General features: G+C 42.8%; 1 protein-coding gene across 3 annotated transcripts in view; it reads right to left on the reverse strand.

Moving 5' to 3' along the window:
- UGGT2 (UDP-glucose glycoprotein glucosyltransferase 2) overlaps positions 1-26,192 on the reverse strand; it is a 421,287-nt gene that overhangs the window by 363,936 nt on the left and 31,159 nt on the right. For all 3 annotated transcript variants that reach the window (XM_044284938.1, XM_044284937.1, XM_044284939.1), the window contains exons 4-6: positions 10,538-10,650; positions 10,262-10,436; positions 1,426-1,522 (exon numbers count right to left, since the gene is read on the reverse strand). In XM_044284938.1, the coding sequence (XP_044140873.1) occupies positions 1,426-1,522; positions 10,262-10,436; positions 10,538-10,650 (385 nt within the window). The remainder of the gene's footprint in view (positions 1-1,425; positions 1,523-10,261; positions 10,437-10,537; positions 10,651-26,192) is intronic.

Genomic DNA, 26,192 nt, shown 5'->3' on the forward strand with positions numbered 1-26,192 from the left:
GAGGCCTGGTAGAGCATCGCTAGGGATGAAACCCAGCGTCTGGTGATGTCTATGCGTTCCAGACTTCAGGCTGTAATTGACTGCAAAGGATTTGCAACCAAGTATTAAAAAATGAAAGTTTGATTTATGATTATTATTCTGTCCCATTACTTTTGGTTCCTTAACAAGTGGGAGGCACATATGCAAACTGTTGTAATTCCTACACTGTTCACCTGATTTGGATGTAAACATCAAATTAAAGCTGACAGTCTGAAGTTAAAGCACATCTTGTTTGTTTCATTTCAAATCCATTGTGGTGGTGTATAGAGCCAAAAATATTAGAATTGTGTCAATGTCCCAATATTTATGGACCTGACCGTATATAGCGTTGTTATATTCCGCAGCGCTTTACAGACATTATAGCATCAAGCTGCCCCAAATGGGGCTCACAATCTAAGTTCTCTGTGGGAGGAAACCCAAGCAAAAACAGGGAGAACTCCATGCAGATGTTGTCCTTGGACACATTTAAACCTAGGACCCCAGCGCTGCAAGGCACCAGTGCTAAACACTGAGCCACCGTGCTGCCCATACATAAATACATTCCAAAGTTATTACCACAAAAACTGCCTCAAATTTGACCTTAAAGGGGTATTCTCATCTCAACATTTATGGCATATCCATAGGATATCCAAACACAGAAAAAGAAAAAAGATGAAACGGCTCTCACCTGCTCTTCATCTGCTATGAGCAAGGAACAAACGCACTTGGATGCGGGTAAGTGGAAATCCAGTAGAAAGAAACCGGTAGACAAGGATTTTGTTTAACTGGATGTTTTTAACCTCTGAAATAAAGTACGGTTGCACCGTCTGCGTATTGTGCTGGATTACCTTTCTTTCTACTGGATATCCATAGGATATGCCACAATTTTTGCTGGTCCCACCTCAGTCACCCACACTAATCTTGAGAAATGGGCACTATATCACAGATGCTGTGAATGGAGAATCTATTCACTTCTATATGAGTACTGAAAATATCAGCCTAATGAAGTTGTCCAAGATTATAAAAAAAAAAAAAAACTGCATATAATGTAATAACATACAAAATCCCCCCTTTGTTAACATTCCCTTTATGTTAAGATCACAGGTAGTCCAATGGGTAGTACCCTCACTGATCAGTTGTAATTTTTCATAGAATCTGGCAACAAGTGTTTCATTTAACAGCAGCACCATACCATGGGAGAAAATAGAATACATGGTGACCACTGAAATCAAGGGATCATTAGTTCAGAAGCACATTTTTAAGACAATAAACAAACAAAATGAAACATTTTGTAAAGCTTCTACAGAAAAATAGTTCACTGATAAAAATTAAAAGCTTAACCCAATCCCTAGGTCACAATCAAAAATGTATTAATAGGTTTTTCATATATCGTACATCCAAAAGTACCTTCAACTTGGGTATCATCCATTGCTTTGTACTCAGTGTCTTTGATAGCAAGTTCAACCCCATAGCCAGACAGGTTCATTTTCCTAATACTTGGTTTCTAGAATAGAATAAAGTTTAAAAGATAAAGAGGGATTATGTTAGCTCATTGTGAAGGGATGCAGTTTATAGAAAAATCACAGCACATCAATAGGCTCCATGTACTATAGTACAATGATGTGTTGGGTCCTCAAAAGCAAGAGATTCTTTAGTCATTCTCTCCTCTGGCTAATAGATGAGAGTCCTGAATAGGGAACCCCTCAGTTCACGAAGAAACTCCCCAAAGGGTATTTGAAAAAGTTTTTCTAACCTCCACAAAACACTGTATCTTAATCACTCCCGTGTTTCATAAATCTCAGATTACTGTGGATTACTACAAGTAATGTAAAGCTCATACATAAGTTTCTGTAATATAATAAACAACTATTATAACTTTAAAGGGATGACAGAGAAGAAATTGGACAAGATTTTAAAATATCATTTCACTATTTAAAAGTTATTTCTGTAAAATAAAATTGAACTACCCTTTTTAAAAGATGGGACTGGTATTGATTTTACACATACTGTATTCCAGATGCAATTCTATGAAAATTAAGGCAAGGTGTTACAAATCGAGGAAGTAGCAAGGGTCATTAAGATCTGCAGATGATCACATTTTCAAGCACCTAGCTGCAATATGTTCCACGTGGACGTGGACGGGGGGGGGCGCATGAAAACCAGATTGAAAACCAAGTTTTAATAGCCACATGACACCTCAAAAAGTAGTTCAAGTCACGTGGGATGCCTCTTGTTCATCGAAATGGCTGTTAATGACACTTGTCACAAACTGAGAGGGACAGTATCCTTGAACTGAGAGACCTTGGCTTATCTCTCCAGCAGATCCCTACATGCCTAGGCCGAGATGTCAGCACTGTTCAACACTTCATACCCATGTGGTTGGGAGAACAAGGATGAACCTCTGCAAGGAAGGATCATGTGATTAGAAAAAATGATGTGTAGTGATCCTTTCTGTACTGCAAGTGAAATTGGACATCACATCCCAAGTCTAGGACACAAACAGTGCCTATTAGTGTCAGTGTCTACAAACCATTACAAGTCATTTGCATGACATTAGACTATGAGACAGACGTCTAGCTACAGGTGTTCAATTGACCTCAGCCCACCACTATCAAAGGCTATTGTGGTGAACAGAAAGATAGCAATGGAGGTTTATTCTATTCAGCGATGAATAGTTGTTTTTCCCCTGAAACAATACTTCTATAGCCGGAAATTGGTCTGCTGGAGATCTGATGGGCAACACCATGAAGAGGCCTTCACAAGGGAATGTCCCACTGGTCCTTCCCACAGGATCATGGTGTGGAGTGGCATAGCATATGGTAGCCAGAACCCTTCATTTCAGGTATACTAAAAATGGTCCCCAATGCAAGGAACGGCCGGCACACATTTGTGTACGTGAACCCTAAAGATGTGGAGATCTTTATAAAGGTAAAGATGAAGATGAAGGTAGCGATCAAGTTGGTAGAAGTGGTAGCCTATGCTGTACTGTGTTTTCTGTACTGAAAACATGGCTATTGGATCTAATTAAGAAGTATCATGGTGCAGTGATTTAGTACTTTGAGTAAAACATTTTATATATGTTCACAATTCTATAATCTGTGGGTGAACAAGGATAAACGCATCATTGGGTATATCAGGGTGGCAATTTTTTAGAGGCAAATAAGGCTACTTTCACACTAGTGTTTCTTTTCCGGTATTGAGATCCGTCATAGGGAAAAAAAACAATCATTGTCAATGGGGACAAAACTGAACTGAACAGAACGGAATGCTCCAAAATGCATTCTGTTCCGTTCTCATACCAGAGAGCAAACCGCAGCATGCTGCAATTTGCTTTACGTCCAGGGATGGGGAGCAAAACGTCAATAGGGACGGATCCGTTTTCTCTGACAATAGAAAACTGATCCGTCCCCCATTAACTTTCTACGGAGTTCATGACGCATCCATTTTGGCTATGTTACAGATAATCCAACCGAATCCGTTCATAACGGATGCAGATGGTTGTACTATCAGTAACGGAAGCGTTTTTGCTGAACCCTGCCGGATCCAGCAAAAACGCTAGTGTGAAAGTAGCCCTATTTATTTATTTACTTTATTCCCTTATATTTGCCAGAACCAGATGGCATAAACCCCCATATCCTAAGAGATTTAAGTAATGTCATAGACAGACCCTTATTTCTAATATTTAAAGTATAACTGTCATTTTTTTTGTTTGTTTCTAGTTTATTAGAGCTAGGTAGGTATACCTCAGTTAGTCTGTCAATGACTGCCAAAAGATCTTTATAATAACAGCTTTCATTAATGTCCCCTTCTCCCCTTTCACTGGTCCCTTAAAATATCGTTGCTAGGGCTTTTCTGTCTTCCTTTTAGTGTAAGCAGAAGAAGACTGCACACCTGCATTCGGCTTGGCTGTCAGGAAACTGCTGGCTTAAGCAAGTGTGTATGTGAAGTGAGGGAAGGCAGTTTTGCCCTCAAAGAACTGGCAGAAGACCCATCTTAAGAAAATCCTCATATTGTAGGATTCAAAACAGCCATAACTAAGGGAAAAGCTCAAAGAAATGTATGTGAAGAAACTAAAGATTGCTTTGTGCATAATGCGGCAGCAGCAGTAACATATGCTAAAATTTATTATATTTTTTTTTTTATGAAAACATGAGACTTTAAGGACTTTATACTGACAGAGCATTCCACAGGATTGCCACTTAGCAAATGTGGTGACAATATTCAAAAAGGTGTCAAAAACAGAGCCTGAAACTATAGGTCAGTAAGTTTAGCATCTGTCACGGGTAAACTGTTTGAGGGTTTTCTAAGAGATGCTATCTTGGAGTACCTCAATGAAAATAAGCAAAAAACCCTTTATCAGCATGCTTTCATGAGGGATCGGTCATGTCAAACTAATTTAATCGGTTTCTAGACTTGACCATGGCAAATCAATGGATGTTGTATATCTGGACTTCTCCAAAGTATTTGATACTGCGCCACATAAAAAGGTTAGTATATAAAATTTGAATTCTGGGACTGGGGGAGAATGTGTGCAACTGGCTCAGTGATAGAAAACATTAACGGTACACACTCAGATTGGGTCACTATCACTAGTGGGGTACCACAGGTTTCAGTATTATTGGGCCTTATTCTCTTCAATATTATTTATTAATGATCTTATAGAAGGCTTGCAAAGTCAAATATACAGTTTTGCAGATGACACTAAACTGTAAAGTAATTAACACTGAAGAGGACATGTATGCTACAGATGGATCTGGATAGATTGGAGGCTTGGGCAGATAAGTGGCAGATGAGGATTAACACTGAAAAATGTAATGTTATGCACATGGGAAGAAATAATGCAAGTTACGCGTACACAGGCATGGCATGGGATTCAGCCAGTTCTCCAGATCCGGTTGTTAAAATTACAACTGGATCGGAGAACCGTGTTAACAGCTGAGTACCGATCCAGTGCTCTGGCCATGGCAGGGCAGCTGGAGATGTTAGCTTTCATTGTTTTGCATGCCGCTGATAGTTTAGCTCCTTAGTTGGGTGGTATGTGTGGGTGTAGTGTATATATGGTGCATTTACAGTTGAAAACAGAAGTTTACATATACTATATAAAAAGACACATACAGTCATGTGAAAAAATTAGGACACCCTTTGAAAGCATGTGGTTTTTTGTAACATTTTTAATAAAAGGTTATTTCATCTCCGTTTCAACAATACAGAGAGATTAAAGTAATCCAACTAAACAAAGAAAACTGAAGAAAAGTCTTTTCAAGATCTTCTGTAAATGTCATTCTACAAAAATGCCTATTCTAACTGAGGAAAAAGATAGGACACCCTCACATGTATTCCCTCTTAAATTGGCTCAGATCTCACACAGGTATATCACACCAGGTGCACATAATTAGTAGATCGTTACTCTGCATGTTGAATGAGGCTTGCCCTATTTAAACCTCAGACATTTAGTTTGGTGTGCTCCTGACTGTTGAAGTGAGAGTGAGCACCATGGTGAGAGCAAAAGAGCTGTCAGAGGACTTCAGAAAAAAGATTGTAGCAGCCTATGAGTCTGGGAAGGGATTTAAAAAGATCTCAAAAGATTTTGAAATCAGCCATTCCACTGTCCGGAAGATAGTCTACAAGTGGAGGGCTTTCAAAACAACTGCCAACATGCCCAGGACTGGTCGCCCCAGCAAGTTCACCCCAAGAGCAGACCGCAAGATGCTAAAAGAGGTCTCCAAAAACCCTAAAGTGTCATCTCGAGAACTACAGCAGGCTCTGGCTACTGTTGATGTAGAAGTACATGCCTCTACAATCAGAAAGAGACTGTACAAGTTTAACTTGCATGGGAGGTGTGCAAGGAGGAAACCTTTGCTTTCCAAGAGAAACATCGAGGCCAGACTGACATTTGCCAGAGATAAAGTTGACAAAGACCAGGACTTCTGGAATAATGTTCTTTGGACAGATGAGTCCAAAATTGAATTATTTGGACACAACAGCAGAGGACATGTTTGGCGTAAACCAAACACAGCATTCCAAGAAAAGAACCTCATACCAACTGTGAAGCATGGAGGTGGAAGTGTCATGGTTTGGGGCTGCTTTGCTGCAGCAGGACCTGGTCAGCTCACCATCATAGAATCCACGATGAATTCTACTGTGTATCAGAAGGTGCTTGAAGAACATGTGAGACCATCAGTTAGAAAATTAAAGCTGAAGCGGAACTGGACCATGCAACATGACAATGACCCAAAACATACTAGTAAATCAACCAAAGATTGGCTGAAAAAGAAGAAATGGAGAGTCCTGGAATGGCCAAGTCAAAGTCCAGATTTGAATCCCATTGAGATGCTGTGGGGTGACTTGAAAAGGGCTGTACGTGCAAGAAACCCCTCAAACATCTCACAGCTGAAAAAGTTCTGCATTGAGGAGTGGGGTAAAATTTCCTCAGACCGATGTCGAAGACTGGTAGATGGCTACAAGAACCGTCCCACTGCAGTTATTTCAGCCAAAGGAGGTAACACTCGCTATCAGGGGCAAGGGTGTCCTATCTTTTTCCTCAGTTAGAATAGGCATTTTTGTAGAATGACATTTACAGAAGATCTTGAAAAGACTTTTCTTCAGTTTTCTTTGTTTAGTTGGATTACTTTAATCTCTCTGTATTGTTGAAACGGAGATGAAATAACCTTTTATTAAAAATGTTACAAAAAACCACATGCTTTCAAAGGGTGTCCTAATTTTTTCACATGACTGTATGCGTGTTTTTTTCAATATCTGACATGAAATCAGAATAAACCTTTCCTATTTTTGGTCAATTAGGATTACCATAATTATTATTATTTGCCAAATGTCAGAATAACGAGAGAGAGAGAGAGAATGTTTTAAGGCATTTTATTACTTTCTGCAATGTCAAACGTTTACATACACTAAGATTACTATGCCTTTAAACAATTCTGGACTGCCCATATGATGATGTCATGTGTTTGGAAGCTTCTGTTAGGTTTGTTGGCAACATCTGAGTTAAATTAGAGACACACCTGTGGTTGTATTTAAATTCACACCTGAATCACACTGTTTCTTTGTGTAGCATCATGGGAAAGTCTAAAGAAATCAGCCAAAATATCAGGAAGAGAATTGTAGACTTGCACAAGTCTGGCTCAACCTTGGGTGCACTTTCAAGATACCTGAAGGTGCCTCGTTCATCTGTACAAACAATTATACGCAAGCAGAAACAATGTCTAGCTATCATACCGCTCAGGAAGGAGATGGGTTCTGTGTCCCAGAGATAAACGTGCTTTGGTCATACGTGAGCATATCAACCCAAGAACAAAAGCAAAAGACCTTGTGAAGATGATGGCGGAAGCTATCAACATGGGCTGAAAGGCCAATCTGCCAGAAAGAAGCCATTACAAAAAAAAAAAAACATTAAAAAGCCAGATTAATGTTTGCAAATGCACATAGTAACAAATACCTACATATTTGGAGACATGTCCTGTGGTCTGACGAAACTAAAATTGAACTTTTTGTCAATATCGACCATCGTTACGTTTGGAGGAAAAAGGTAGAAGCTTGGAAGCCTAAGCCACAGGGGTGGCAGCATCATGTTGTGTTTTTTTTTTTTTTTTTTGCTGCAGGAGGGACTGGTGCACTTCACAAAATAGATGGCATCATGAGGAAAGAAGATTATGTGGAAACACTGAAGCAACATCTCAAGACATCAGCCAGGAACTTAAAGCTTGGGCGAAAATGGGTCTTCCAAATGGACAATGACCCGAAGCATACTGCCAAACTGGTTAAAAAGTGGCTTAAGGATAACAAATTCAATGTTGTGAAGTGGCCATCACAAAGCCCTGATCTCAATCCTATTGAAAATTTATGGGCAAAGCTGAAAAGACAGGTGCGAGCAAGGCGACCAACAAACATGGTTCAGTTACACCAGTTTTGTCAGGAAGAATAAGCCCAAATTCAGACCAACTATTGTGAGAAGCATGTGGAAGGATATCCAAAACGTTTAACCCAAGTCATACAGTTTAAGTGCAATGGTACCAAATATTAATGAAATGTATGTAAACTTAACTTTACAGAAAGTAATAAAATGCCTTAAAACATTCTCTCTCTCATTAGTCTGGCATTTGGCAAATAATAATAATTATGGTAATCCTAATTGACCAAAAACAGGAAAGGTTTATTCTGAGTTCATGTCAGCTATTCAGAAAAATATGCATAGGTCTTTTTATATAGTGTATGTAAACTTCTGGTTTCAACTGTATGCATATGTACCATGAATATGGTGCATTTAGGTTTATGTGTGTTGCATATATATGGTGTATGTATATGTTAACATGTGTCATGACACCGCGTGTCCGCTGTTCCTGCCCATACGTAGGAATTTTAGTGGATCGCAAACTAAACTGTAGAATCCAGTGTCAGGCAGCTGCTGCTGAGGGTAATAAGTTAATAGGTTGCATCAAAAGGGGCATAGATGCCCGTGCTGAGATCATAGTGTTGCCACTTTACAAACCACTAGTCAGACCACACATGGAGTACTGTGCACAGTTCTGGGCTCCTGTGAACAAGGCAGACATAGAGCTAGAGAGGTTTAAGAGCAGGGCAACTAAAGTAATAACTGGAATGGGGCAACTACAGTACCCTGAAAGATTATCAAAATTAGGGTTATTCACTTTAGAAAAAAGATGACTGAGAGGAGATCTAATAACCATGTATAAATATATCAGGGGTCAGTACAGAGATCACTGCCATCATCAATTTTTCTACTGTGACTGTGACGAGGGGACATCCTCTGTGTCTAGAGGAAAGAAGTTTTGTACACAAACATAGAAGAGGATTCTTTATGGTAAGAGCAGTGAGACTATGGAACTCTCTGCCTGAGGAGGTGGTGATGCGGAGTTCCTTAAAAGAATTCAAGAAAGGCCTGTGTAATAATATTACAAGCTATAGCCACTAGAAATGGGTCGTTGATCCAGGGAGTTATTCTAACTGTCTGATTGAGTCAGGAAGGGATTATTTTTTCCCCCTAAAATAAGGAAAATTGGGTTCTACCTCACAGTTTTTTGCCTTCCTCTGGATCAACTTGCAGAATAACAGGCTGAACTGGATGTTACTCTATAGTGCTGACATACTGTATACAGCAGCACTTTACATACATTGTCATCACTTACATTTCTCAATGGGGCACACAATCTAAGGGCTCAGGCACATTCTGTGTCCGTTCCGTTTTGTTTACAGCTGAACCATTCACTTCTATGGGGGCTTCAAAAAAACAGAAAGGACTGTGTGTGCATTCCATGTCCATAGCTCCACGAGGCCATTTAGCAAAAAAAATAAAACATGTCCTATTATTGTCTGCATTACAGACAAGGATAGGACTGTTCTATTAGGGGCTGCAAAATGTGGAACGCACACGGCTGGAATCCATGTTTTGCGGATCCACAGTTTGCGGAGCAAAAAACATCCAACGGTCATGTCCACGACCCCTAAGTATGCCTTTGGAGTCTGGGCAGAAACCGAAGTAGCTAGAGGAAACCCACGCAAACATGCAGATGTTGTCCTTGATCAGAATCGAACCTAGGACCCCAGAGTTGCAAGGCCTCAGCACTAACCACTGAGCTCCCATGCTGCCCCCCAAAAATGACCTTTGTAAGCAAGGATAAAGAGTTGACCCTTCAACCATGGACCTTAACTATACTGTTTGACTCATGGCATGGTTATTTGTTGTTCTATGTAGAAATCCGCACAATTGTGTCCTGCAGATGTGTGAATTCCTTTTTTTCAACCGAAGAACCTTTGCCAATATATTAACGGTTTTATTCCTGTTGTGCATGTTTTTTTTGTATACATGGATCTGTATAGGTACATGCATATACAAAAAGTGCATGTCCCATTTCTGTGCAGTTCACACATGCAAATTTGTTCTGCAAATACAAATGGACAAATGGAAAACAAAATACAGAACAAAAAGGGAACAAATCCCCCCCAAAAAATTTAAATTGTATTGTGCACCTGTGTTTCACCTGCATTTTCATACACAAGGGTAAAGTAGACCTTAGTTCAGTATTGTCAATCAGTATTTGCAAGCCAAATCCAGGAATACAACCCACAGATAAAAAATACAATTGAAAGACATGTTCTGGAACCACTACTGGTTTTGGCTTACAAATACTGATGGACAATCTAGATTTAAAAAAAATCCACTACGCAGAAAATACATACCCCACAAAACCATATTGCTATGCCAACAGACCTGTATGTAATGTCGTAGAACATAAATGAGCTCCTCACTTTCTGCTTTTTCAATCAGCATTTTATGAAAGTTGGCAAATGCTTTGGTACCAATTTCTGCATACAAAATAACAACTGGAGCAGTCTTGGAAAGAGTAGGGAAGATATGATCTCCTTTATATAAGTAAGGCCTTGGCCTACAAATAAGATAAGAAAGAATATGTTGTGACTTGAATCTTAATGTTATTTCATTGTTGACTGTACACACACGTTACAAAGAAGTAAGCAATAACCTTACCGATCCAGCGCATCCTTCAGAAGATTTTTAATCTGACTTGCTTTGCAGGTGTGTTTCCCGTGGATAGAAGCAAATGCACCGCAACCTTCTGGAGGAGGCTCATCAGCCGCAATCTAAAATGTTAATAATTAAACTTAAACAAGATGCTTTAATTGCACTTGAAAAATTCTAAATGATCACATATTTCTTGATTAGAATTGCTTGCCGTCTAGTTTTGGTGTGAGATCTTGTGGTTAATGTACTGTACTACAGCAGGTATACACTTATGATAAATGTTTTTCTTTTTTTATACTTGAAACTTTTTTTTATAACTTTTTTGTCCCAATAGGGGTCTTACATACATCATAGTTCTGTACAGCGGTGTATTATACCTGTACATTCTGATCATTAGCCAACTGTCAAACCCCTTAGATGCTATGGTCACTATTAGGGGGTAAAAGGGCTATGACACAATTGATGTAAAAAATAAAAACCATACACCGTATAGTATATGACTATATAACATTACTCTTATAGCACTAAATGCAAAGGTTATATGTATAAAAACGAATACCCCATTTTGTAATGAAAAATAACTGAGGTTCTTGGCAAATATATTTTGATCAAAACAATTACCAAGTGCTGTTATATCGTTTTTTTAGTTTATTGGTGGCCATGTACACTTGTGTATCTATTCATCATATTGTGCACAATGTTTTTACCCTATTCTATGGTCGTTTATTTTGTCTTTGCAATACACAGTTGGAGGTGTGACAACCTCTAAGTCTGAATGCACTCCTAATTATCCCACAAGCGGCTTTCAATTAGGCGATACATATAGCAGAGTTTGCTCTTCCTATTATTAGAAGCCTAAATGCACACAGAGTTAACAAGAAGTAATAGAGAGGTGGATATCATTCTTGATTAAGTAAGATGGCCCATATCCTCCAGATCTCAGCTAACGCCTTATTCACTTAAGTTCCAAGAGGACCCTGCTCCCTGATGCATCATATATGACGTATGCTGTACTGCTGTTAGAGTGAAGCCATTACAATATGGCGCTTGCACTTAGATATTTACATAGTTTTCATACCAGAGTTAGTAAAACAATGCACAATGCGCAGATGCCAAGAGTTATCTCTTTTCTTGTTTTAGTATTCTAGCCAATGTAACAATGCCATGAGCCTCAGGGGGATGCCCCCTCTGATGTACATATATACTGCTTAACTTACTGTAATAAATCAGAAACTGCTTTGACCCTTGCCTGGTGTCAGTGTGGGTTCTTCCATGCATGTAAAAATCATAGGACCAGAACAATTTGAAGCAGTAGAGAAAACGTAATTAGCCCCGATTGAGGGCATCTTCAACAGTTTGGCGACCAACGTGGGGCCTCGGAAGAAGGTAGCATCAGTAGCCGAAGGTCTGTCACTTGAGGACGGGGACTGCAGCCCCAGAGACAAGGTAAGAAAATTGATTATCTTACCTGCCTCTTGTACCCCGCCGTGCTGTGGTGACCTGTTCTGCTGGCTGATGTTACATTACCCCATCAGTAGCAGCTTCAGCTGATGTTGAAATCCTGAGGCCCTAGAACCATAGACTGAATGGGCACTTCTTTTCTGTCTGTGTTTCTTATCAGGCACCTTCACGGTTAACAATTAAGAAGTGCAATAGAATTCCCCTGGCAGGGATAGGGAGCTTAAGACAGGGGCTATAGTAAATTTCTGCGAGACCTGGACTGGGGCATCTCTAGAGATCACCCCTTAGGAGGTGGCAGAGGGAATAGCCCCGGGGAGCTCCGGGGGGGGGGGGGGGGGGAATACAATAGATTTCTGCTGGACCTGGACTGGGGCATCTTACGATATCTCCCCTTAGGCCCCTTTCACACGGGCGAGTATTCCGCGCAGGTGCGATGCGCGAGTTGAACGCATTGCACCTGCACTGAATCCGGACCCATTCATTTCTATGGGGCTGTTCACATGAGTGGTGATTTTCACGCATCACTTATGCGTTGCGTGAAAATTGAAGCATGTTCTATATTCTGCGTTTTTCACGTAACGCAGGCCCCACAGAAACGAATGGGGTTGCATGAAAATTGCAAGCATCCGCAAGCAAGTGCGGATGCGGTGCGATTTTCACGCATGGTTTCTAGGTGACAGTCTATTCACTGTATTATTTTCCCTTACACTGATGGGGGGAGGGGGGGGGGATCTGTGCATTACACTGATGGGGGTGGGGATCTGTGCATTACACTGATGGGGGGGGGGGATCTGTGCATTACACTGATGGGGGGGGGGATCTGTGCATTACACTGAAGGGGGGGGGGGATCTGTGCATTACACTGATGGGGGGGGGATCTGTGCATTACACTGATGGGGGGGGGGATCTGTGCATTACACTGATGGGGGGGGGATCTGTGCATTACACTGATGGGGGGGGGGATCTGTGCATTACACTGATGGGGGGGGGATCTGTGCATTACACTGATGGGGGGGGATCTGTGCATTAGGCCGAATGCACACGGCCGTTTTTCACGTCCGTGAGCGGTCCGTGGAACCGCGGCCTGGATTCCTGCTGAGAGCAGGAGCGCACGGCGTCATTGGTTGGGGGGGGGGGGGGTCTGTGCATTACACTGATGGGGGGGGGATCTGTGCATGACACTGATGGGGGGGATCTGTGCATGACACTGATGGGGGGGGATCTGTGCATGACACTGATGGGGGGGGATCTGTTAATGACACTGATGGGGGGGGGGGGGAATCTGCGCATGACACCGATTTGAAGAAATACAACTACTGCTGCCCTCACTCCCTAAGGGCTCTGGAGATGGCTTGCAGATATGCAGAGCAAAAAAGCAGCCAACATTTACGCTGATTCCAGGTATAGCCCATGACTATGGGCCCATTTGAAAGCCAGATACTTCCTGACCGTTTCAGGCAAACCCATCAAAATGGGGAAGCAGTGAGATCTTTGATGGAAGCCCTCATGTCGCCAACTTGAGTGGCGGTGATAAAAACAAAGATTACTGTAAGGGTCCATTCACACGTCCCATGGTGTATTGCAGATCCGCAAATTGTGGATCCGCAATACACCCGGCCTGCACCCGCCATAGAACTGCCTATTCTTGTACGCAATTGCGGACAAGAATAGGACATGTTCTATTTTTTGCGGAGCCGCAGCCCGGAAGTTCGGGGCTGAAACCCTGAAGTTCGGAAGTAAATGCGGATGCAGAAAGCACATAGTGTGCTCTCCGCATCTCTTTCGGCCCTGTAGAGAATGAATGGGTCCACACCTGTTCCCGATATTGCGGAATGGATGCAGATCCATTTGCGGACGTGTGAATGGACCCTAAAACAGACTCCGAGGAGGCAAGGCAGATCAGGCGGCAACAATGGCTGCCATATTGCTTCAAATAGGCTTCATTCACATGTCCGTGGAACACTGTCTGTGAGATACTGCTTAGTGCAGGAGCGCATGGCGTCAATGGTTGCTACTCAACTTTAAATCAGCGCATCTTTATTACCTTACAATGAAGCTCCGGTAATAGGCAGAGCGGGCGGCGGCGTAACATCACTTACTCACTCTTCGCTCTGCCTGTTACCGGAGCTTAATTGAAAGGTAATAAAGATGCGCTAATTTAAAGTTGAAATAAAAGTTACTGCCAGTTAAGGAATAGTCTACTGCTGTGAGCGGCGGGGCCCGGGCTGTTATGGGGAGGGGGTTCTGTAGATGGCACAGTTATGGGGAGGGGGATCTGTGGATGGCACAGTTATGGGGAGGGGGATCTGTGGATGACACATATAGCATAAGATGCTATATAGTGCCATCCACAGATCCCCCCTCCCCATAAGTGTCAGCCACAGATCTCCCATAACAGTGTCAGCCACAGATCTCCCATAACAGTGTCAGCCACAGATCTCCCATAACAGTGTCAGCCACAGATCTCCCATAACAGTGTCAGCCACAGATCTCCCATAACAGTGTCAGCCACAGATCTCCCATAACAGTGTCAGCCACAGATCTCCCATAACAGTGTCAGCCACAGATCTCCCATAACAGTGTCAGCCACAGATCTCCCATAACAGTGTCAGCCACAGATCTCCCATAACAGTGTCAGCCACAGATCTCCCATAACAGTGTCAGCCACAGATCTCCCATAACAGTGCCATCCGCAATTTTTTTTAATATGGCCTTTAAACATAATTTTTCAGGTTTAAATCATATAAACCCAATTTTTGGTCATTTTGGTGTTTTTCCCGATTAAAATCGCTGAAATTATCGACAACTAAATTGATTATTCAAATAATTGTTAGCTGCAGCCCTAATAGCAACCAATGACGCTGTGCGCTCCTGCACTAAGCAGGATGCCAGTCCTGTATCTCACGGACCGTGTTCCACGGACATGTGAATGAAGCCTTAGTGGACACAGCTCAGGTCCATGAAATGCCTCCTCTTGCCTCCCTGGAAGTTCTTAAGATCTTACAGAACCAGGCGGGGAAGGAGGGAGGCGACTAGTGGATGTAAAAAGAGGGAACTGCAAATGAGGAAGGTCTAAAACAGTTCCAAGGGAAACTCTGCCTTCCCAGGTCCCTCTAATCCACAATAGCACAGGCAACCCATGGGGTGATACACCAGTCAAAAAAAACTGCTTTGGGTGATTTAGTACATGGTACGCCCCAGGGTTCAGCACTGTAGCACCCAGATATACTCAAGATTGTATGATTTGTGCCCAGAACAACATCAGAAAGGTGGTAAAGGTACCCTAGAAACACATGTCTTGTCCTTTATATCTGTTTCAATGCTTGCAGCCTACATTCAATTACCCAAGGTGGGCATGTACGAGTATGTATTGGTGTGAGAGTACATGTTTTCAGATGGCCAGAAGCATACCCGGTAGCTAAGACCACAGCAAAGTAGATTATGGACGAAGTTGTATGCAGGTATGGGGTACCTGACAGATGTTCACTTCACAAGTGAGGTGATGCAGATGATGAAGGTTTTGGGTGTAGAACAAGTCTTACATGCTTCGTACCATCAACAAAGCAGCAGTAGGGTAGGAAAAAAAGGAACTAAACGGGACACTAAAGTTAAAGATTCAAACAGCCATGAACAGAGTGCCTGCTGGTATCCCTCTTTTCAGTTAGGTATACCCCTAACCGTAAGGCAGGCCTTAGTCCCTATAAGGTCTTTTCTGGGTCAGCCCCTAGGATAGGATTGTATTTCCCACAGAAGCTCCAGATGCAACACGGTTGTCTGACAGATAAGGTCATTAGTTTGCACAAGCATTTGACTAAAATACACACTCGAGTTTTTGCTTCACTTCCAGATCTTGATAAAGTACCATAAACCCACCCACTTGTGTCTGGAGATTGGGTGGTGGTAAAAAGACACTTTAGAAAAGTCCTCAAACCCTGTTAAGATGGTCCGTTCCAAGTGTTGCTGACCACAAGCACATCAGTGAAGTTCAAAGAAAAGCCTAATTGGATCCACGCCAGTCATTGCAAGAAAATGTTGAGTCTTCTGTGCTGTTGATTCACCTTGTGTGACTGCTGATCCTGACTCAAAGAATATGGATTTCAAATGAGATAGTAAAAATAGGTTTCTGAGCTGTGAAAAGGTTTTGTAAAAGGAAGAACAAAGCTGTTACAGCCGATACTTCCAACCAGTGACCAATGGATAGTATTGCCCAAAGATTCCCAGTATTAATAGTTTTATGTGGCAAGGGAGAGGCAAGGAAGCAATGATATTAAAACTTTTTTTTTTGCAGACTTGGAAAGCAAAGATCTGTCTCATTTTATATCAGCATTTAACATCGGGTTCACTTAGGCCTCTTTCACACTTGCGTTGTCCGGATCTGGTGTGTACTCCACTTGCCGGAATTACACGCCGGATCCGGAAAAAACGCAAGTGTACTGAAAGCATTTGAAGACGGATCAGTCTTCAAAATGCTTTCAGTGTTACTATGGCAGCCAGGACGCTATTAAAGTCCTGGTTGCCATAGTAGGAGCGGGGGAGTGGCATACTTACAGTCCGTGCGGCTCCCGGGGCGCTCCAGGATGACGTCAGAGCGCCCCATGCGCATGGATGACGTGCCATGCGATCACGTCATCCATGCGCCTGGGGCGCCCTGACGTCACTCTAGAGCACCCTGGGAGCCGCACGGACGGTAGGTATGCTGCTCCCCACTAAACTTTACCATGGCTGCCAGGACTTTAGCGTCCCGGCAGCCATGGTAACCACTCTAAGCTTAAGGCCGGATCCGGATCAATGCCTTTCAATGGGCATTAATTCCGGATCCGGCCTTGCGGCAAGTCTTCAGGATTTTTGGCCGGAGCAAAAAGCGCAGCATGATGCGGTATTTTCTCCGGCCAAAAAACGTTCCGGTCCGGAACTGAAGACATCCTGATGCATCTGGAACGGATTTCACTCCATTCAGAATGCATTAGGATAAAACTGATCAGGATTCTTCCGGCATAGAGCCCCGACGGCGGAACTCTATGCCGGAAGAAAAGAACGCAGATGTGAAAGAGCCCTTAGAGGGGACCGTAAAGACAGAATAAAAAAATAAATAAAAAAAAACAACAAAATGTAACAAATTTATCATGTTCTTGTTTCATCAGACCATGCAGAACATGAAAAATAAAATAGAAAAGTATTCTCAGTCTGCAGCCAGGTCTTCTGCCCCTTTGAGATATGTGTGTGTGAAATAGGAAGTTTAGGAAGAGGGTGCTGGATTTAAGCTGCATAATTTTGGTCCACACAATAAGGGTGGCATTTTGTTGGAAGAAACCTCCAAGTTACAAAGAGTACAAAATAGATTTGGTAACAAGTCCAGCCATTGCGCCAACAGTACCAGTTGTAGTATATAGCGAGAGCAAAGAGAGTTTTGGATCCTAGATCATAGGCCGTACATTTTCACTCAGGCAGCCCACCTGATGTTAGCATCGGAGCACCTCATGCTCCGATGTGTTCCCTTGCCCTGCGATAGATCGCCCAGGGCAAGGGCCCCCCTTTTTTTTTTTTTTTTACAATAAAACACTGCCCCTGCAGTGTTCAGTGACGTCACCGGCTCTGATGGGCACGCTTTAGCCATTTTACTGGCTAGGGCAGCGCTAAAGCCCGCCCTTAAATGCCAGCCCGCCCTGGCAGCCCCATAAAGAGCCCGGTTTGTCACCGGAACTCCTGAAAATGCCTTTGCCCTGCGCGATTTAGCTCCGAGGCTCAAGTTGGGGGGCTGCCTGGGTGAAAATGGAGGTATGTTCAGGTTCAGCTGTAAACACGGACAACCCCTTTAAATGTTGTATTGAGGCGGATCTCCATACAGCATTAATCCAAAGTTCTGAGTGAAGAGACTTCGGATCTGAAGCTCGCTCCACTCGTACAGGCGTGGCCAAAAGTTTTGAGAATGACACAAATATCAGTTTTCACAAAGTTTGCTGCTAAACTGCTTTTAGATCTTTGTTTCAGTTGTTTCTGTGATGTAGTGAAATATAATTACACGCACTTCATACGTTTCAAAGGCTTTTATCGACAATTACATGACATTTATGCAAGGAGTCAGTATTTGCAGTGTTGGCCCTTCTTTTTCAGGACCTCTGCAATTCGACTGGGCATGCTCTCAATCAACTTCTGGGCCAATTCCTGACTGATAGCAACCCATTCTTTCATAATCACTTCTTGGAGTTTGTCAGAATTAGTGGGTTTTTGTTTGTCCACCCGCCTCTTGAGGATTGAACACAAGTTCTCAATGGGATTAAGATCTGGGGAGTTTCCACGCCATGGACCCAAAATGTCAACGTTTAGGTCCGCGAGCCACTTAGTTATCACTTTTGCCTTATGGCACGGTGCTCCATCGTGCTGGAAAATGCATTGTTCTTCACCAAACTGTTGCTGGATTGTTGGAAGAAGTTGCTGTTGGAGGGTGTTTTGGTACCATTCTTTATTCATGGCTGTGTTTTTGGGCAAAATTGTGAGCGAGCCCACTCCCTTGGATGAGAAGCAACCCCACACATGAATGGTCTCAGGATGCTTTACTGTTGGCATGACACAGGACTGATGGTAGCGCTCACCTTTTCTTCTCCGGACAAGCCTTTTTCCTGATGCCCCAAACAATCGGAAAGAGATTTCATCGGAGAATATGACTTTGCCCCAGTCCTCAGCAGTCCATTCACCATATTTTCTGCAGAAGATCAATCTGTCCCTAATGTTTATTTTTTTGGGAGAAAAGTGGCTTCTTTGCTGCCCTTCTTGACACCAGGCCATCTTCCAAAAGTCTTTGCCTCACTGTGCGTGCAGATGCGCTCACACCTGCCTGCTGCCATTCCTGAGCAAGCTCTGCACTGGTGGCACTCCGATCCCGCAGCTGAATCCTCTTTAGGAGACGATGCTGGACTTTCTTGGATGCCCTGAAGCCTTCTTAACAATAATTGAACCTCTTCCCTTGAAGTTCTTGATGATCCTATAAATTGTTGATTGAGGTGCAATCTTAGTAGCCACAATATCCTTGCCTGTGAAGCCATTTTTATGCAACGCAATGATGGCTGCATGAGTTTCTTTGCAGGTCACCATGGTTAACAATGGACGAACAATGATTTTAAGCATCACCCTCCTTTTAACAGGTCAAGTCTGCCATTTTAACCCAATCAGCCTGACATAATGATCTCCAGCCTATTACTGAAATGATCTCAACAGGTCCTTTAATGACAGCAATGAAATGCAGTGGAAAGGTTTTTTGGGGATTAAGTTAATTTTCATGGCAAAGAAGGACTATGCAATTCATCTGATCACTCTTCATAACATTCTGGAGTATATGCAAATTGCTATTATAAAAACTTAAGCAGCAACTTTTTCAATTTCCTATATTTATGTAATTCTCAAAACTTTTGGCCACGACTGTATACACTCACCTAAAGAATTATTAGGAACACCATACTAATACGGTGTTGGACCCCCTTTTGCCTTAATTCTACGTGGCATTGATTCAACAAGGTGCTGATAGCATTCTTTACAAATGATGGCCCATATTGATAGGATAGCATCTTGCAGTTGATGGAGATTTGAGGGATGCACATCCAGGGCACGAAGCTCCCGTTGCACCACATCCCAAAGATGCTCTATTGGGTTGAGATATGGTGACTGTGGGGGCCATTTTAGTACAGTGAACTCATTGTCATGTTCAAGATACCAATTTGAAATGATTCAAGCTTTGTGACATGGTGCATGATCCTGCTGGAAGTAGCCATCAGAGGATGGGTACACGGTGGTCATGAAGGGATGGACATGGTCAGAAACAATGCCCAGGTAGCCTGTGGCATTTAAACGATGGCCAATTGGCACTAAGGGGCCTAAAGTGTGCCCAGAAAACATCCCCCACACCATTACACCACCACCACCACCACCAGCCTGCACAGTGGTAACAAGGCATGGTGGATACATGTTCTTATTCCGTTTACACCAAATTCGGACTCTACCATTTGAATATATCTGTAAAGAATAAATCAAGGCAACTGGACGTACTGTAGATTTCTTGAAAACGTTTCACTCGTTCTTCCAACGAGCTCTCTCAATTCTGAGTAATTGTACAAAGATTCTGGGAATAAATATGTAACTGAATCCACATCTGGTAATTATACCCAGCATTGGGTCAAAGGTGTTGATTCCATTATCCTAATTGGAGTCAGTAGGTGGTAAAGACTTCCCAGAAAAAGGGGTCAAGACAGCACTGTATGTGGCAGACAATAGATGTCTAACCCCCCCACCTCTATTCAAGCTTGGCTTCTCCATTTTTACGCAGATGGCCGCCTTCACACCTCGTTTGTACCAATCGGCCTCCTTATCCAAAACACGTACTTGACTGTCTTCAAAGGTATGACCTGTACCTGCTATTTGATTCCCACCATCCTCTAGACCAGAAACTGGGAGTCATCCAGACTCTACACCACCAGGCAGAGAAAATCCCCACCAGCACAGAGGCCAAGGCGAAGGAACTCAAACACCTCAGAGGGGCACTTAAAACTTGTGGGTATCCAGTTTGGGCTTTTGTCAAAACAGAAGGAAGGAGAAGAAAGACCACCAAGACTACCAGTAAGGGCGAGAAGCATGACAGACGCAAGAATATGGTTATCCCATATGTAGCTGGGGTGTCTGAGAAACTCAAAAGGATTTTTAATAAACATCATATTCCTGTTTGCTTTAAACCCAGCAACACACTGAGGCAACAACTGGTTCACCCCAAAGACCCAACGCCTAAACACAAGATTGACAACATTGTGTACGCAGTCCAGTGCAATGAGGAATGCTCAGAACTGTATATCGGCAAAACAAAACAACAACTACATCAGCGTATGGCTCAGCATAGAAGAGCCAACACCTCTGGTCAAGATTCAGCCGTGTACTTCTATCTAAAAGGAACAGGTCACACCTTTGAAGACAGTCAAGTACGTGTTTTGGATAAGGAGGCCGATTGGTACAAACGAGGTGTGAAGGCGGCCATCTGCGTAAAAATGGAGAAGCCAAGCTTGAATAGAGGTGGGGGGGTTAGACATCTATTGTCTGCCACATACAGTGCTGTCTTGACCCCTTTTTCTGGGAAGTCTTTACCACCTACTGACTCCAATTAGGATAATGGAATCAACACCTTTGACCCAATGCTGGGTATAATTACCAGATGTGGATTCAGTTACATATTTATTCCCAGAATCTTTGTACAATTACTCAGAATTGAGAGAGCTCGTTGGAAGAACGAGTGAAACGTTTTCAAGAAATCTACAGTACGTCCAGTTGCCTTGATTTATTCTTTACAGATATATACCATGACCTGGATAAATGAGAACCTTCACAGACACTCTACCATTTGAATGTCTCAACAGAAATCGAGATTCATCAGACCAGGCAACATTTTTCCAGTCTTCAACAGTCCAATTTTGGTGAGCTCGTGCAAATTGTAGCCTCTTTTTTCTATTTGTAGTGGAGATGAGTGGTACCCGGTGGGGTCTTCTGCTGTTGTAGCCCACCTTTCTTTCCCATTCTGACATTCAGTTTGGAGTTCAGGAGATTGTCTTGACCAGGACCACAACCCTACATGCATTGAAGCAACTGCCATGTGATTGGTTGACTAGATAATCGCATTAATGAGAAATATAACAGGTGTTCCTAATAATTCTTAAGGTGAGTGTATACATTTGCTTGCAAAGAGCCTGGAAAAGCTCAGTAAGAATCCCAGTGACATCCCCTATACTGTAGCAGAACTAAACATTTATAATTCTGAGTGAGTCCTAGGAAAGCCGGGTAAAAAATGTTGCAAAGCTGTAATTGGACTGCTAAATAAGTCTACCTACAAAGAACTTTCTCTTCTCTCCTCAACCGTGCCATAGTTAGGCAGATTTGCCTGGAAAAGCCTGGTACAACCATGTGGAGTTGTAACAGACTGCAGAATACTGATCCTACCAAGATAAATCCTCCCCTCTCTATTCCCAAATAAAGTGCCATGCCAATGAATATTTTCCTTTCAGGGTCATGGGAAAGATTTGCTACAATCATGTAGGGATGTAAAAGACTGCAGAATACTAAATCTACCAAGACAAAGTCCCCTTTCCACTCCTACATAGTGCCATAGCTAGGTAGATTTGCCTTTCGGAGTCCTGGTAAAGCTGGATTACCACCATGTGGAACTCTAATAGAATGCAGAATACTAAATCTACCTAGACAAATCCCCCTCCATGCACCTAAATAGTGCCCCAGAAAAGCAGATTTACTTTCCAGGGTCCCAGAAAGTAACTGGGTTACTACCAAGTGTAACTGTAATAGCAAAATACTAAATCGAGCAAAATAAATCCTTCTTCCCACTCCTATACAGTTAGTAGAGAAGATAAAACGATGTATGAGACCAATTGTTCGACGCTGCTGACATATAAATGGATCCACTGAATTTATAAATATTCTTTTATTAAATAAAAGTCAACTGTGCCTAGTGACTTTTATTCAATAAAAGAATATTTATAAAAGAATAATTTATAAATTCAGTGGATCCATCTATATGTCAGCAGCGCCGAACAATTGGTCTCGCACATCGTTAGAGCTTCCCTACTAACTTATTTCCTGGAATCGAGACAGGAAGAGACCAAGGCAGCAGCACGACATTCCCTGATGCTGGTGGGGATAGATACCAGCTAAGGCATATATAGTTGTTGTGACTTCTCACAACAACCTCCGGTAAGCGAATTATGCACCATGTAATTTTAATATCCTTAAGATGTTACCACACATGAGGCGCTGTGTGTTTTTTCTCTCTCTCTTCTACACACTCCTATACAGTGCTATAGCTAGACAGGTTTGCTTTTCACTGCCCTAGGAAATCTGGGTTACAATTATGTGGAGCTGTAATACAGGCTGCACAATATTAAAGAGGACCTTTCACCGCTCCTGACATGCCTGTTTTAATAGCTTCATGCATTCCCCATGTAATAACAATTCTGGAGCCTCTATTCTTATGGCTCTATGTTGTGCCATTCCTTTATAAATTTCTACTAGAAGTTAGGAATTAATTGCTATTAGCCATCAGAAAGGGCACAGAGGGGTGGTAACAAGTTGGGGGGGGTGTACCTGCACAGACTGACTATCCAATCAGCGCTGCCATTTTCAGACTGTGCAGAGACAACCCCCAAACTTGTTACCTCCCCTCTGTACCCTTACTGAAGGCTAATAGCAATTCATTCATAACGTCTGGTAGAAATAATAAAGGAATTGCACAACATAGAGTCATAAGAATAGATGCTCCAGAATTGTTATCACATGGGGAATGGAAGTAGCTATTAAAACAGGCATGTCAGGAGCGGTGAAAAGTCCCCTTTAAATCTACCAAGATAAATCTCACTTCCACGCCTAAATGGTGCCATAGCTAGGTAGATTTCTCTTTCAGGGTCCAGGTAAAGCTGGTTTACAACTATGTAGAGCTGTAATAGACACTGCAGAATACTAAATCTACCAAGATAAATCCCCCTCCCACTGTAGCATAGTTAGGCAGATTTGCCTTTTATGGTCTTGAGAAAGCGGATTTACCACTATGTGGAGATATCATAGAAACTCCAGCATGGTGGTAAAGAGGATTCCTGTTGCAGTTTTGGATATGGTTTTCCACATTTCTTTTTTGCTTCAGAAGTTTTTCTATGCACTCAAGGAATACCTGTCTGAGGAGTGGTGAGCTGGACTATATATGTTCTCTATAATCCATGTTTAGGCTGGTTTTACACTAGCGTAATTAGTTCCAGCAGAGAACAGCCAGATCCAGAGAGATAGGGCAGGCTGCTCTCTTCTGGAACAACCTGCTGGAACTGCTAATACTGGTGTGAAATAATCTTTAGCTGTAAGGCCCCTTGCAGACAAGTGTTTCATGCTGCGAGTGCGCAGTGAGGCTCCCGACCTATCCTCCCAGCACTGACGGGGTCACATAGCATATTGATTTATGATGCTATGTAACCCCTGCAGTTCTGGAATGTATTGGCAGCATTATGTCAGTGTCATGTAATAGATTATACAAACCAAAAAGACAGGGTGGCATTAGCAGGAGGTGCTCAAACCCACATGCAGTCGTGCATATATATAGGGGAGCAAATCCTGCACTTGTGGCCCGTTGCTAATGGCGATCCCCAGCAAAATGCATACGGTGGAGGATGCCCGCGGTGAACCACAAGTACCACAATAGACATCTCACACAAGGTAACAAGTGCGGATGTCATAATCAATATAACAAAACAATAACAAATACAGGTGCACTCTTCGGTCTCACTAAACCCTCAAACTGATTTTAAAATTGAGAGATTAGTCAACATGTCCTACGGTGTAGAACATGTCTAAGCCCGGGCACCACGTCAAGGTTTCTCAAGTAGCCCGGGATCTAGCACTCTCCTACCTGAGCCGTATGGGCAATACCAGGAGCCAGTGGGCAAATTACAGGAGCATGAGGCCGACTCACAAACAGCTCACCAGTTACCTCCAGCATGTAACCATGCTTGCAATGGGAGGAGGGAGGAGACTGCATGTGGGTTTGAGCACCTCCTGCTAATGCCACCCTGTCTTTTTGGTTTGTATATATAGATTCCTGGAGGTGTATAAACTCCAATTTAAATGTGCCTGTTTTCCCATCTACAGGCCACATTTAGGTGCACCTGTGAGGCCTGGGCCATATCAGTCAGTCTTGAGTGGGACTTGCAGACTCCTCCCTCCTCCCACTGCAAGCATGGTTACATGCTGGAGGTAACTGGTGAGCTGTTTGTGAGTCGGCCTCATGCTCCTGTAATTTGCCCACTGGCTCCTGGTATTGCCCATACGGCTCAGGTAGGAGAGCGTTAGGTCCCGGGCTACTTGAGAAACCGTGACATGGTGCCCAGGCTTAGACATGTTCTACACCGTAGGACATGTTGACTAATCTCTCAATTTTAAAATCAGTTTGAGGGTTTAGTGAGACTGCAGAGTGCACCTGTATTTGTTATTGTTTTGTTATCATGTAATAGATTCCAGAACTTTAAGGCCTCTTTCACACGGGTGTGTTGCGGGAAAATGCGCGATTTTTCAGAGCGAGTGCAAAACATTGTAATGCGTTTTGCACGCGCGTGAGAAAAATCAGCATGGGTTTGGGTTAGGTATTCTGTAAATTGTATTAATTTCCCTTACAACATGGTTATAAGGGAAAATAATAGCATTCTTAATACAGAATGCATAGTACAATAAGGCTGGAGGGGTTAAAAAAAATAATTGAACTCGCCTTAATCCACTTGATCGCGCAGCCCGGCTTCTCTTCTGTCTTCTTCTTTGCTGTGCACAGGAATAGGACCTTTGATTACGTCATTGTGCTCATCTCATGGTCCAATCACATGGTTCATCACCATGGTGAGGAACCATGTGATTGGATCATGTGATGTGATGTCACCACAGGTCCTTAGCCGGCAGCTCAACATTACAGAAGAAGGCAGAGATCCGCAACTACGCGATCAAGTGGACTCTGAGTAAATTTTTATTTTATTTTTAACCCCTCCATCACTATTTTACTTTGCATTCTGCATTCAGAATGCTATTATTTTCCCTTATAACCATGTTATAAGGGAAAATAATACAGATCGGGTCCCCAACCCGATCGTCACCTAGCAGCCATGCGTGAAAAATCGCACAGCATCCGCACTTGCTCGCGGATGCTTGCGATTTTCACGCGGCCCCATTCACTTCAACGTGAAAAACGCAGAATATAGAGCATGCTGCGATTTTCACGCAACGCACAAGTGGTGCGTGAAAATCACTGCTCGTTTGCACAGCCCCATAGAAATGAATGGGTCAAGATTCAGTGCGGGTGCAATGCGTTCATCTCACGCTTTGCACCCGCGCGGAATACTCGCCCATGTGAAAGGGGCCTAAGGGTTACAGAGCATCATAAATCAATATAATGCTATGTGACCCCATCAGTACTGAGCGGTCAGGCCGGGAGCTGCGCTGTGGACTCGCAGCGTGACAAATGTTTGTCTGCAAGGGGCCTAAAAGAGACTGCTAAATATGAAAACTCCAAAATAGTGCTATGGATAGGCAGATTTGCCTACCATGGTCCTGAGAAAGCTAGGGTACCACCATGTGAAACGGTAGTAGACTGCAGAATACTAAATCTACCAAGACAAATCCCCCTCCCGACTCCTGAATA

The sequence above is a fragment of the Bufo gargarizans genome, chromosome 3 (genome assembly GCF_014858855.1).
Source record: "Bufo gargarizans isolate SCDJY-AF-19 chromosome 3, ASM1485885v1, whole genome shotgun sequence".
Lineage (NCBI taxonomy): Eukaryota > Metazoa > Chordata > Amphibia > Anura > Bufonidae > Bufo > Bufo gargarizans.